Raw genomic sequence first — 13655 nt, 5'->3', positions numbered from 1 at the left:
TAACTAGCCCATCTAGCTCTGAACACCTGTGTAAAGCTTGAAGTCATTAGCGTAATGCCAGTATCTGTGTGGCATTTATTTCCCGGTCTGAGATCACTTCACCCCCACCCCCACCCCCAAATATATGAGCAATGAGAAGCACAAGCAAGATAAGATGAGTGGAGCCCTCCTGGATTCAGCCGCTCATAAATCTTTACCCCCAAAGGCCAGCATTCAGGTGACCTTTTTTGCCACCAGTATCCAAATCCTCTGCCGTTCACAATTTGTGTGCGTGCATGTGAGCCTGTCACTCCACACCAACAAAAGTGCACTGTTCACTATAGCTCAAAACACGATAGGGCCCAGCCTGCCTGCAGTGTGTGACGATGTTTCCCACCGACTCGCCGGAGGGCAGACATTAGTAAACGCAACCCTCAGACAGCTTTGGCTACCCACCCAACCTGCACTCACGTCTTCAGGGCAGATGAGCCCTGAAGGGTAAATACTGGCATCGTTCTTGCGTTACTGCACGCCGTTTGGGTAAGCTACCGTAGCCTGAAATGTCAGAATTTGTCTGCAGGACCTAGGCTGCCTCGGAAGGCAAACAGCAGTTACTTTTTGCTCTCCCAGTTTCTTGCCCGGACAGAAGCTGTTTTAATGTCCTTGCTATGGTATTCCAGCGCTGTTTGCACGCAAGGAACAGTGCTGTGTCTGTTGGCGGAAAGGCTCGTGGGTTACAGACAGCAGTTACCCTCCCCAGGGCTGATGCTGTGAGGTGCTCAGCACTGGCCTCTCCAGGGGCTGCCAGGGCCCAGCACTTGGCGAGTCCAAGGGCCAAAATGCACAACACTTTTCACAAGCCAGTGAGACCCCACCGCTGGCTGGAACCTTCCGCAAAGGCACTGGTGGCGGAGAGACCCGTTCAGGGACCGTCTGATTCATTTTAACGCTCATTTCAATCTCTGACACTAGACTGGCAGGAGCCCCCAGAAGGGAGCATCCGAAGGGGGCTTGCTGGGCTGCTTTACACCCCCCTGCTCTTCCGCAAACAGCCCAGCCCTACCCCCGCTTCCTCTGCCGCCTGCCTCGGCACCTTACACCGCTTGCACCCACTGCTCACCCCAGGGGGCTCAGACACCCAGCGCCGCGGAGGGGAGAGCCGAGCCCACCCCACGTGGGCATAGGGAGGGGGGGACCGGCCCAGGGGCAGCTCCCCCGCGGCCAGTCTGGCCCCGCCGCGGCGCGGGAGGCAGCTCGGGGCCCCGGAGCAGACCGGCCGCTCGCCACGTGTCCGCCCCGCGGCAGCAGCTGGGCCGGCGCCGCCCCGCAGCTCCCGACCCGCAGCGGCAGGCGGGGCGGGCGGGCGGCCGGCAGGCGTGGGGTGGGGCGGGCCGCTCGCAGGAGCCGGCCTCCCGCCGGGGTTCCCTGTGCGCCCCGCAGCCTGCGCAGGGGCTGCGCCGCTGCACCCCGCCGGCCCGGCCCGGCCCGGCCCGGCCCGCCCCACGCGGGACCCCGCCCCGCGTTCCTGCCGAGCAGCCCGGCCCGGCTCGCCCACAGCAGCTGCTATTTACCTTCCTGGCCTCCCCCGCGCCAGGCCCGGCCCGACCTCAGCCGCCGCCGCCGCCGCCGCAATTAACCATCCCGGCACGTGCTCCAGCCCCCGCCGGCCGGCTCCTGCCAGCGAGCGCCCGGCCCCACGAGCCCCTTCCCCCGCCGGGCCAGGCCCGGGCCGGACCTGGCTGCTGACCCGGGGCGTGGCTCGGCCTCTCTCCGCCCGGCTCCGTGCGCGCTCCCTGGCTAGCACCCGGCCTGTCTGCAGTCAGGTCTCACCAGCCAGCTCCGGGCACGGTCCCCGCAGGGCTCAGACTAGCACATCGCCCCCCCCCCACCCCCACCCCGGGAGGTTTCTCAGGGAAGAGCGAACAGCTTGGGGCTGTAAAAACAAGGAGTCTGGTGGCACCCTAAAGACTAACCGATTTATTTGGGCATAGGCTTTGGTGGGTAAAAAACCCACTTCTCCAGCTGCATGGAGTGAAAGTTACAGCTGCAGGCATTCTATACAGCACTGGGGCTATAGTCACTTTACTGCCAACCTCTTGCAGGAATGGTCTTGGCGGCTCGGCTGTGTGGCCAGGGCATGGGAAAGCTAGAATGGAGGCCCAGATTCAGAGGACCCCCTAGAGATTTCCCCTCAGCCTCATGCAAATCAAAAGAAGAAAGAGGATTGCAAGGGATGTAGTTATGATGGTGCTTTTCTCTTTCAATTAGGCAAAAAAGTCCCGCACACCCTAAAAAGTCATTTACAGTGGAACAGGATACGTCCGCTTTCCCGCTAGACAGTTATTTCAGCTTTGCCCATACCTGATGCTAAATATGCCTGGTCAGTGTCACAGCAGAGCCCCTTGGTGCATCAGCAACATCCCCCCAGTGCTTTTATCATAGTTGTACCTTCCCAATACAATGTGCAGGGTCCCAGTGTGTGAACGCTAACACGTGATGATACTTTAACTGATAACAGTTTTCAGATTACACAAAAATGGAAGGAGTAGTAAATAAGGAGGAGGATGGGTCACAGAACTGGATGCAAACAAACAATATGCATTTTAGTGTGACTAAATGTAAATGTATCCATCTGGGAACAAAGAAGGCAGGCCCCACTCACAGGATGGGGGACTCTACCCTGGGAAGCAGGGACTCTGAAAAAGATTTGGGGATGGTGGAGAACCAGCTGAACCTGAGCTCCCACTGGAGCACTGTGGCCAAAACAGCCAATGTGATCCAGGGGTTGGGTGCACAAACGGGAATCTCGAGTAGCAGCAGGGAGGCTATTTGCCCTTTCTATTGGGCACTGGCGTGACCACTACTGGAAAACTGTGTCCAGATCTGGTGTCCACAATTCAAGAAGGATGTTGAAAAATTGGAGCGGGTTCAAAAACGAGCTGCAAGACTGATGAAAGGATTAGGAAACCTGCCTTCCAGTAACAGGCTCAGGGAGCGCAATCTTAAAGAGAACACAGGGGGGACTTGGTTACAGTCATTAAGAGCCTAAGTGGGGGAACAAATATTTAATGATGGGATTTTCAATCTAGGTCAGATAAATCTAACACAATCCAATGGCTGAAACTGAAGCTAGACAAATTCAGATTGAATAAAAGGCCTATGGTGAGAGTAATTAACCATTGGAACAATGTACCAAGGGCTGAGGTGGCGTCTCCATCACAGACAACTTTTAAATCCAGGTTGGAGGTTTTTCGAACGGATCTGCTCTGGGAAGGATTTGGGGCAGTTCTCTGGCTGTACAGGAGGTCAGACTAGCAGCAGAGCAGGTCCTTCTGGCCTTGGAAACAGCGGGGATCCCCTTCACTGTCTAGAACTTTTCTCACAAGTTCCCAGAGAAATCAGGGTGGTGCCCAGCGGTTAAATTTACCTTCTGTGTTTTCTTGTTTCCAACTTTGAACAAGTAACTAAACAAACAACGGCAATCGAAATACTGAGCACTTCCTTGCCAAGCGAGCCATACCGGGCCAATTCAAAGGGACCTTTTTTTAAATAAAGAGTTTGCTGTTTTCCTCTCTCGCTCTCCAGAAAAGAAGGGGGTCTCAAGTCCGGTATCTTTTAATGGCACTAGAGGCGGGGTCTTTGTTTCTCGTCGGAAAAGGCCCCTGCAGCGGTGGGCGGAAAGGCCCATCGGTAGCTCTGATGACAGCTCTGCGCCCTGAGCGGCACAGACACAACAGCCACGCACCCTTTTCCCGCTGCAGCGAACAAACCCTACGGCTGCAACCGGCTCAGCAAAGAGAAACCGTATCTTGCCCGAGGGGGTCATTTTGCAGGTTGCTAATTAACTTGCTTATTAACCGGCATTCGTGCAACTCCTTCTCGGGCACAGGCCAGGAAGGGCCCCAAACTCCCTGCCGCCCCGGCAGGCGGGGCACAGACCCCCAAGGACATAAAATAGCAGAAGCAGGGCTCAGAAAGGGTTAAACGCCTTTGATTGACACTGTAGCCTCCAGTGCCCCAGGCCCAGGCGTGCGCCATTGGCCGCCGGTCGCTGCGCCTGGCAACCAATGGGCGGGCGCCGTCCACGAGCGGGGCCGCGTGTCCCCGGCTCCCATTGGCTGAAAGTTACTGTGGGAAAGAAAGTTTGGGAAGTTTCACACGAGCCGTTCGCGTGCAGCGCGGGCTATAAATAGCGGCGGCCAGGGACACCGGGGGACTCGCTCCGCCGGCAGCCGCCTCGCCTGACCCCGGGGCTGCAGCCCGTGCGCCGCCGGCAGGGTCGCGTCCAGCCCCCGGCAGGGAGAGCGGGGTGCTCGGCGCTGCAGGGCGCTGCGCTGCGGGGTGCTCGGCGCTGCAGGGCGCTGCGGGGTGCGGGGCGCTGCGGGAAGATGCCCGCTGACATGATGGAGAAAAACTCCTCCCCGGTCGCGGCGACCCCGGCCAGCGTCAGCGCGACGCCGGACAAACCGAAGACCGCGTCCGAGCACCGCAAGGTAAAGGCGGCCGCGCCGCGGGCTGGGCCGGGGGTCGCTGCGGGGGTCCAGCCGTGGCGCTCACTGCCCCCTCCCCCCTTCCCTTGCAGTCCTCCAAGCCCATCATGGAGAAGAGGCGGCGGGCGCGGATCAACGAGAGCCTGAGCCAGCTGAAGACGCTCATCCTGGACGCGCTGAAGAAAGACGTGAGTGGGTCTGTGCGGCGCGGGGCGGGAGCGGGGGGGCTCGCTCGGCTTGCGCCAGGCTCGCCGGGGCTCGGCGGGAGCGCTCATGTCTCCTCTCCCCGCAGAGCTCGCGGCACTCCAAGCTGGAGAAGGCCGATATCCTGGAGATGACCGTGAAGCATCTCCGGAACCTGCAGCGCGCCCAGATGACGGGTGAGTGGCCGCTGCCCGCTGCCCCTGGCTCCGCTGAACGGCCTCCAGCCTCCCCCTGCCCTGGCGGCGGCCGTTCCCACGCCCCGCGCCTGATGCATCGCACCGCCCCCGGGGAGGCGGGAGAGGGGCCGGTGGCTGCAGGGGGAATGGGGGGGGGGGGGGTCCGTTTATCGGCGCCGAGGCCCGGTTCCGCCCGGGGGTGGGGGGCTGAGGCAGCGAACGTTCACGGAAAGAGCTGAAAAGGAAACCCCCGTGCTGAAGCCGCTGCAGGTGTAAGGGGGGGCGAGGGGCGGCAGGGAGTCCTGCGAGACAGGAGGCAGCGGTGGGATAGAGGACCCCACGTGTGCACGGGGCGGGGGGCAGCTCCTAGCCAGAGATAGTCATGGGGAGGGGCAGGAGCTGGGCTGCAGTTCGAGGGGGGCAGCAGGGAGGGGCCCCACATGTGCCCCCCGAGGAGAGGGCATGACTTGCCCCACAGGCACTGATCTCCGTCTCTCCCTCCTGCCCCACAGCTGCTCTCAGCACGGACCCTACGGTGCTGGGCAAGTACCGGGCCGGCTTCAGCGAGTGCATGAACGAGGTCACCCGCTTCCTCTCCACCTGCGAGGGTGTGAACACCGAGGTGCGCACCCGGCTCCTCGGGCACTTGGCCAGCTGCATGACCCAGATCAACGCCATGAACTACCCAGCGCAGCCACCGCCACTGCCCCCACCCGGGGCTCCACACGCCTCCTTCGGGCAGCCGCTGGTGCAGATCCCGGCGGGGGCCGCACCCCCAGGCGGCGGTGTGGTGCCGCTCAGCGGGATGCCTTGCAAGTTGGGGAGCCCGGCGGGGGAGACCACCAAGGTGTACGGTGGCTTCCAGCTGGTGCCTGCCACGGACGGCCAGTTCGCCTTTCTCATCCCCAACACCTTCGCGCCTGGCGGGGCCGTGGTGCCACTGTACCCCAGCGGCGGGCCGGGCTCCGGGGGCCCCACCGGCGGCCCTTCGCTCACAGCGGACTCCGTGTGGCGGCCCTGGTGAGCCAGCACCAGGAGCAGGACTCTGGACTGTCCCAGCCAGAGGACAGGCTGACGGGCCCCCGTGCGGCGGGCTGTGCGCGGGGCCCCGTGCCCTGGCTGTATCATTACCTGTTCATATTGGATTGTGCCTCTGTACTATAGTCCCTCCGCTGGGTGGGCCACTCGTGTTTTCCATGAGAGCTCCCTTGTGCGCACCCCCCTTTTTTAATGTGACACCAAAGATCCTGTCTGAATGCTCTTACAATACAATAAATGCCTCACTTCCTTGGGGAAGTTATTTGACAATAATAAACTGTCTGACTTGTGTCTGGGAGCCCCTGCCTGCTGTGTGAGCCCAGGGGTTTCCCCGCAGACAGTGCTGAGGCAGGCGCTGTCTAGCTCGAGCTGCCCCTAGCTGTTATCTCTGCCTGCTCAGACAGGAGGAGGATGCAGCCTGTGCACAAAGATCTCACTTCATTAGCAGCAGTTAGTTCCTTTTAATGAATCTGATCCCATGCCCCTTGCAGTGCCCCTGGGAAGCGCTGCGTTGTTCTGCTGCTCAGTGTTGTTCTGTTACAAAATTACAGAGCCAAGTGCAGAGTGAGGGGAGATGGATTGATCCTGCCAAGGAAGTCTACATTCCAAGTTGAAGTTGCAAGCACAGATGCCAGGAGTACGTTAGGGCTGCTTCTTTGGGGTCTTAACCTGGTGTAAGTCAGATGTAGCTCTCCACTGAAATAAATCAAGCTACAGAATCAGATCCGTAACATTAAGAAAAGTTTACAAAACCACCCGCTCTCTTCCACCCCCCCAAAAGCTGGTGGAGGGGTTCTGTTTGCTGACATTACTCAGCAGGCGCTTGGAAAGCCATAGCTGCACCTACTAAATCAAACGAGATCCCCGCTCTCCTTTAGGGAGAGCGTAAAGGGGCAGTCCTTTCCCCATGGCTAACTAGCCAGAACCAAGTCAGGCTGAGCTCCCTGATTAACACAGTGCACATGGTTTTGATAAGGCTGTGCTTTGCCTGAGCCCTAATACAGAAAACGTGTGGGTAGGGAGTAGCGCTGGTGCGGGGCAGATGATCTTCCCTTATAAATACCAGCAGCAAGCGACCCCTTTGACTTGGTCATGCCCCATTTCCCAGCAAGATGTGAGCCCCAGATAGAGGCAAATGGCAGGCTCCGATTTCAGCTCACATAACCCTCCTTAACAAGTCCTAACTCAAAGCGGACAGCTTTAAACCGTGCCAGGATCTGCAGGGAATTCCTTCCAAATCCCACCACAAAGACACGTCGGATTTTGTCTGGATTGGCCAGGTGCTTGACTGCATCCAGGTGTTGGGGAAATGAAAGCCAGAAGGACTGCGAGACCAGACAGATCATACCTGTAGCCCCCTTTCCATACACATGCCCTCATCAGCCTCTGCTCCCCTCTCAGAGCGAGCTTGGAGCTGCTGCCAGGGAAGGGGGGAGGACCGGTGCACAGGGTCAATCTCTGCAGGGCTTCCTAACAAAGAGGCAGGCACTGCTTTTCTGTCTCCTTTCCAAGGACTATGCAGACAAAGCCCTTAGACTCCTTGAGCTGTTCTCAGTCACCGCAACTCACCATCCCCACGAACGCAAGAGCTAAGTGCAGTCGTTTCCCCTTCTGTCTAGTAGGGAGAGGTGCCTCAGGAAGAGCTCTGTGGAGCTGGAAAGCTTCTCCCTTCCACCAACAGAAGTTGGTCCAATAAAAGATATTCCCTCCCCCACCTTGTGTCTCTGCAATACTAATAACCTGTCTGGCTGTCTACACGTTTTTCCTGTGCACACTTCACTGAAGCAGTTAAGTGCCAAATTTGTACAGTACAAACACAACGCTCCTCTCCTCTGGGATCTGGGCTCTTGCCCCATTTCCTCCTCTGGCTGCTCGTCACTTCCTCAAGTGCCCCGTGGAAAGCGATGGTGGGGTCCTACAGGGCGGGTCGGTTCTGCAGTCCCCATCAAGCACAACTCCAGGCCTTCACGTACCCCAGTTCACAGAGCGCCCGGACGTCCAGGGTAGGTCTATCAATGCGCAGCACCGAGGGGACATGCAGGCCCCTGTTGTAGGCTTCGGTCCTCGATGAGTTAACATTTTCAAATAGAAATTCTACCCCTATTTACATCCCTTGCCACTTCACGGACAGCAAATGGGGTTTCATTGGGAGAAAACTGGGACAGAATTCAGCCCTTAAGTTTCAGTTTAAAAAATACTTTATAGGGAAGAGTAAAAATAGATAGTAGGCTCTTTTTAATGCACATTTCCTATTTATCCTTGCTAGCAATTATTGTAGCGTGTATATTGAAGGCATGTTAGCTGCTGCCTTGCTCAGTTTTAGCCAGCTCTACCTTCTTGTTTAAACCACGAGAAAAAAAAAATCACTTAACAACGGTGTTGGAATCACAGGTATTTAGTAACAAAGAGCACCAGAAAGAAACAGCTTGTTTGTGTAACTGACAAAGCTACAAACACTTCTGTGTCTGGCTCTTGCAACACCAATATTTGGTTTCCAAAGACAGATGTTTAAACACATTGGATTAATTCTGTTCTCACTAACAGTGGTGTAATTCCACAGACTTCAGCGGGATGCTGCCTGATTTACACTGATGTAAATGAGAAAGGAATCCAGCCTATTTTAACTCTTATAAACTGTTCAGAGATACACACATTCCTCACCCCGTCCCTTATCTGGGAACCACGTTGCTCCAGCTGGACTGGAATTGAATTTATGCAGACCTACTGACGGATTGTCATTAACAGTTCTGTCCTCTTCAACTGAGCAGTTCCCTTCTCCTCTGTGGAAATATTTGGTTAAATGACAAGAGCAATTTGAAAACTGTTTTTTAAAAAGACTGTGATGGGCTATGGGAGATCATGTAGTGCACCTAGTCCTGAAGTTAAAGACCAGGCAAAACTCAACCAGGACGGTGTTTAAATATTCAAACATGAAGAGAATTTGGGCCAGATCTTGGAACCCTCCCTTGCCAGAGCTGTCCCTGGGACTGGTGACCATAGCAAGGTTATTTTGGGTCTGCAAGATCAGGCCCCTAAAACGTATCTGATGGGCCAAATTCATGCCCAGCAAACGCTACTGATGTCAGCTGAGTTACACTAGGGTTGAAGTTGGCCCAGCAAACTAAGGCTCTGGTCCCACAAACTGTTACTCTAGTGAGTAACACGCCAGGACCGCTGCACCTAATCCCACGCAGAAGCACCTTTAGTTTGCAGGCAGGGGGTCAGTCTATTTCTGCCTGCTGCCCCTAAGTTCATCCTGCCCAGTTATGGATTAAAGCCCAAAGTTTGAAGAGTGGCAGGTCATTCGGGGTGACTTATTATGCACCTTGATACGATTTCCACAGGTGCTGAGCACCCGCACCACCATCTGAGACGTGGAGTGACCAGGAAAATCAGGGCTCAAGGTGGGCACCCAGCATCACACCCCATTTTGAAGATGTTGAGCTCAGTGGCCAGGAGAGGAAACAAGGCCCCCATGATAACACCCACCTGCCCCAGGTGGCTGGAGTCCCCCTGTGCTAATCACTCACCTGGATTTCACTTCCCTGGTCTGTGACTCCCCATGGGCCACAGAAACCCAGGCAAGGGTCCCCATTAGTGCTTCGATGAGAGGTGATCCTAGCCAGCGTGTGACAGCAGGTGCCAGACCCAGCTGGGATTTCCACAGGTGTCACGGACACTCAGGGCATTGGGCAGCCAGAGCCTGCTCCTGCAGTAAACTCAGCCAGCTCGTAGGACAGGCCTCAGTCCAGCCAGCAGCCGAAGGGGCTCGTGGTGTGAGGATAAGCCCTGGGCGGAGGCTGGGGAGGGGCCCTTCCCCGCCGAGCTGGTGATTAGGATTATGATGTTTGTAGGCAGCAGCTGCAAACTGGGACCAAAGTTTGCTTCTCAGCTGCACATGTAGGAGTCCCGGGCCGCCCCCTGGCTGGTTTGCTGAGGAGAGAGCACAGTGTGCAGGGGACCCAGGGGTGCTGCTCTCCCAAGCACCCGTACCGCCCCTCAGGGTGTGGGCCTTTGCCTGTAGCAGCACCGTGAGGGAAGGGTGCCCAATGCACAGGGCTCTCCCTGCAGGACTCATCTCCCCAGGGCACCTGCCTCTCAGCAGCCTGGTCACACCATGCACGCTCGCCGCCCCGCCCGGGGACCTGCTACTGCAGCCAGCTCACTCTCCGCACGCTCCCTGCGCACAGAGCGGAACCGCTCCCTGCTCCCTGTGGCTGCCGGGCTCACAGCCCAAGCTCTGAGAGCCGCCCGAGCCCGGTGCCAGCTGGGAGCAGGGGCTGCTGCTGGCAGGGTGGACTCGCTCCTGCCAGCTCCGGAACCTGAGGCCATGAGAACAGAGCAACTCCCCTGATGCTGTGTGGGGGCAGGGATCCAGGAGTGTGGGGGAGTTCAGGGGCACGTCTGACACACACCTTCACCAGGGCCTGTGAGCAGGCAGCACCCAGCGCCCTGCCCTTCCACCACTGCTCCGCTCCTAGCACCTGGCAGCCTCTGAAGGGAGAGCCTGCTCCAGCCGGGTCTCTGGGCCCAATCCTGTGGGGAGAGGGGTGCTGAGTGACCTGGGCTCTGGCTGATGCCACTGGGCCCGATTCTGCAGGGGGCTGAGCACCCTCTGAACACACTGGACGCTGGACCCTGCTCAGAATTGAGTCCCCAAAGAGCTGATCTTTGCGGGGTGTTTGCAGAGCTCCTGGTGTCTGTGCAGCTCATGCAGCCCTGCAGCCCAGGCCCTGGTTTAAGGGCTGAGGGGAGGGTGGGGCTGGTGAAAGGTACCAGCCCAAGGCAGAGGGGGCTCCCACTGCTGCCAGGGGCGTAACCCCAGTGGGTGAGAGCAGGCTGGGCCCCAACTCCCAGCCCAGCTACAGCCCACGCTGCCCGCTGATGCCCTGGGGCCGAGAACGTCCCCCAGGTGAGGGCCCAAAGCTACCCTCCTGCAGGGAGCGCCCGGCCCGTGTGAGAGCAGGATGCGGCCCAGCTGCACGTTCCCAGGGTGAGCCGAGGAAGCAGCCGGAGGCTCTGAGGGGAGAAGGGTTTACAGCCAAACCTCCCCGTGCAGGGTTGGAGCAAAGGCCAGCCCGGGGCAGGCTGCTGGGGGCTGGGGCCCAGCCGAGCCTTGGGCTGGGGCTCCAGTCCTGAACAATGGCCACCCAAGTCGTCAGTTCTTTGCACGTCGCATTTGCTGCAGGACTTCACGGGGATTTCACTCTGTTGCGGCCCTGCAGCGGGGCTGGGGAAAGGGGCTTACGATTTACAGGGGTGACGTGTGTTTGAGTGAAAACAAATCCAACCAAAGCAGACTTCCTAGGCCTGGCAGGACCAGCCTGGCAGAGGGCTCTGCTCCATTCCTTGCTGGTTGCACCAGAAACTCGTGTTTCAGACAGTTCCCTTGACTGAGCCAAAGCGTACAGCGGAGCTGCACATGTGTGGGGAAACCCTGTGCTTCTGCGAGCGGAGACCAGCCCAGGGCTGATCTCCCACCGGGGACATCCTTCCTCAGAGCAGCTCCCTTCTAGTGCTCCTCGGGGTTGAGGCTGGGCTGCGGCCCTGCGGATGGGCGGCTCTCCATGGCACCCCCTCTCCGGGGACAAGGGCGATGCCCTCTGGCACGGCTACACCCCTGGGAAAGGGGGTGGGTGCAGCTCAGGGCACTGAGGAACGGTAGCACAAGCCAGCAGGGAGGGAGGCCAGAGCAGCCATGCAGGGGGGCCTGTCCTCCCCAGAACTAGAGCTTCATTCCCTATGGATCCACCTGGGCCCTGCAACAAGAGGCTGACCCGGCAGAGCTGCACAGGGTGCGCACTGCATTCCCAGAGGAAGATCAGAAGGAAACGCCCAGCCCTGCAGAGATCCCAGCCTTTGCACCTGGAGATGCCACACGGGAGCCTGAGCCTTGCCAAGAGCTGACCCACCCCACCCCCTCTCTCAGAGCACCGGTCACCGCACTGGGAGGGCAGGGAGCACAAAGCTGAATCCAAGCGAGATCCCTCCTGCCTGCAGGCAAACAAACAGCGTTGGTCCCTTTGCTTCCACTGCACCAGGAGGGAGAGCAGCAAAGCTGGCTGCCCTGGCTGCCAGCTGCACGGCAAAGCAGGGAGAGCGCGTTTCCGGACCCTGCTCAGTGGGACCAGCCCATGTGGAGCAGCACGATCTCAACTGAAAGGGCACCACTTGCCCAGGAGGGATATTCCCACACCGGGGACAGGACGCTCCAGGAGCTTCCTCTGAACCTCTCCCTCGCAGAGAGCAGCAGCGTTTTGTCCCCAGCGAGGGCAGGGAGGGCTTGAGCCCCCCTAAGCCTGAGATCCAGGGCAGGACTACCTCCCCTGCACCGCCGCTTGTCTGCCCCAGCTGGCTCACGGCCCCTGCGGCTGGGGGCTTCCTTCCCACTGGCCTAGGAGTGGGAGTTTTGTATGCATCACTAACGCAGGTTTGGGCCTAAATGGGGTGAGACATAAGGACCCTAAGCGTCTCTTTCCCCTCGGAGAGCACAGCGGGGTGCAACCACTGACTCGTCCCCTCCGCCGCCCGGAGCCCAGTGGAAGCCTCTCTGCGGGTCCCCCGGGGGTTCAGGGAGGTGAGGGTCTGGGGGGAGGGTCCGTGAAACAGCACACTCCACTGCTACCCCAACAGCTGTACTTACGCTAATGCTGCTCTTGCATGGACAGATTTTCTGCACCTGCAGCCCCCTGGGGAGGGCTCCACCGGTGTGAAATCTGACCTGACAGTGCCCCTGTAAGTGACATGCCCATGATTACCCATCTCCACGACTAGAATCCAGCGTCCACTGCCCTGCACCTTGTGTCATCAGTATCACCAGGGAACAGGAGCCCAGAGCAGGGGTAAAACGCTGCCTAGCTGGGACAGCAATGCTCTGCACCCACTGCACACCGGTGTAAATGACTCCACATGGTGCAAGGCAATGGGGAAATCGGGCTCCAGCAATTCTCGCTCCCCGTCTCCTGCTCTGGCAGCAGTGCTGGGGGCTGGAGGAAGACTGCCAATCGCATCGCACATGTCAGTGAACAACCACCAGCTGGCAGGCCCAGCTCTCAGTCCGGAGCCACACTCGGACGTAGGCTGGAACTTCCCTCAGAGAGCAGGAGAGGGGAGGCTGGGCCTGGTGATCCAGTTCAGGACCCTTCGTAATTCAAGCCATTGATCTAAGGGTTAAACTGTCTATTCCCTCCCGCCTCCCCCCAATGCCAGTCCTGTAGGCAAGCCCACCCCCACGCTCAGAGGTTTGCCAGGCCTGGCTCCAATTCAAATGACCAAGTGCATGTTCCGGGATTAGCAGGAAGGCAGAACCTCCACGGCACATCTTGTAACCATCGATCATGGTTTGTCATTAGCTCTTCTGTGCGGAACTGGGCTCGCTTCCTAAATTCCTGTAACTACATTGTTCATGTGATAAGTAGACACGTTAAGTATTAACAGAGTTTATGTAAGAAAATGATTCCACACCTGAGCCTTCACAGGAAGTGAATATAATTGAAGTAGTTCAGACAGGATGGATTGGCTGGTGAATGAATCATGCAGTCAAAGCTTGTCTCAAGAATTCATCTCCAACAGCCTTTCTAGTGTATCGTCTCCACTTGTCAGGGATTGTCCTTCTAGGAAAAAGAAATGCCCTCTCTTGATGCTGAATATCCAGATCTGTGTGTTACAAATGGCAGACACACACACACACACTCACACACACACACACACACCCCAAGAGGACCAAACCCACCAGCAAGCAGCAGACCGTTATAGTTGCAAAATACAT

General features: G+C 58.1%; 1 protein-coding gene across 2 annotated transcripts; it reads left to right on the top strand.

The window, feature by feature from the left end:
• The first annotated feature begins 4145 nt into the window (after nt 1-4145).
• On the top strand, nt 4146-6453 carry HES1 (hes family bHLH transcription factor 1). Of its 2 annotated transcripts, XM_039487126.1 has the most exons (5): nt 4180-4288; nt 4321-4472; nt 4562-4657; nt 4762-4849; nt 5362-6453. In XM_039487126.1, the coding sequence occupies exons 2-5, from the start codon at nt 4368-4370 to the stop codon at nt 5871-5873; spliced, it is 801 nt and encodes a 266-aa protein (XP_039343060.1). In that variant the 5' UTR covers nt 4180-4288; nt 4321-4367; the 3' UTR covers nt 5874-6453. The 2 variants fall into 2 exon arrangements, with proteins under 2 accessions (XP_039343059.1, XP_039343060.1); XM_039487125.1 differs by having other exon boundaries at nt 4146-4472.
• The last annotated feature ends 7202 nt before the right edge of the window (nt 6454-13655 follow it).

This window comes from Mauremys reevesii, linkage group 9 (assembly GCF_016161935.1).
Source record: "Mauremys reevesii isolate NIE-2019 linkage group 9, ASM1616193v1, whole genome shotgun sequence".
Lineage (NCBI taxonomy): Eukaryota > Metazoa > Chordata > Testudines > Geoemydidae > Mauremys > Mauremys reevesii.
This window is presented reverse-complemented; position numbering and strand designations above follow the sequence as displayed.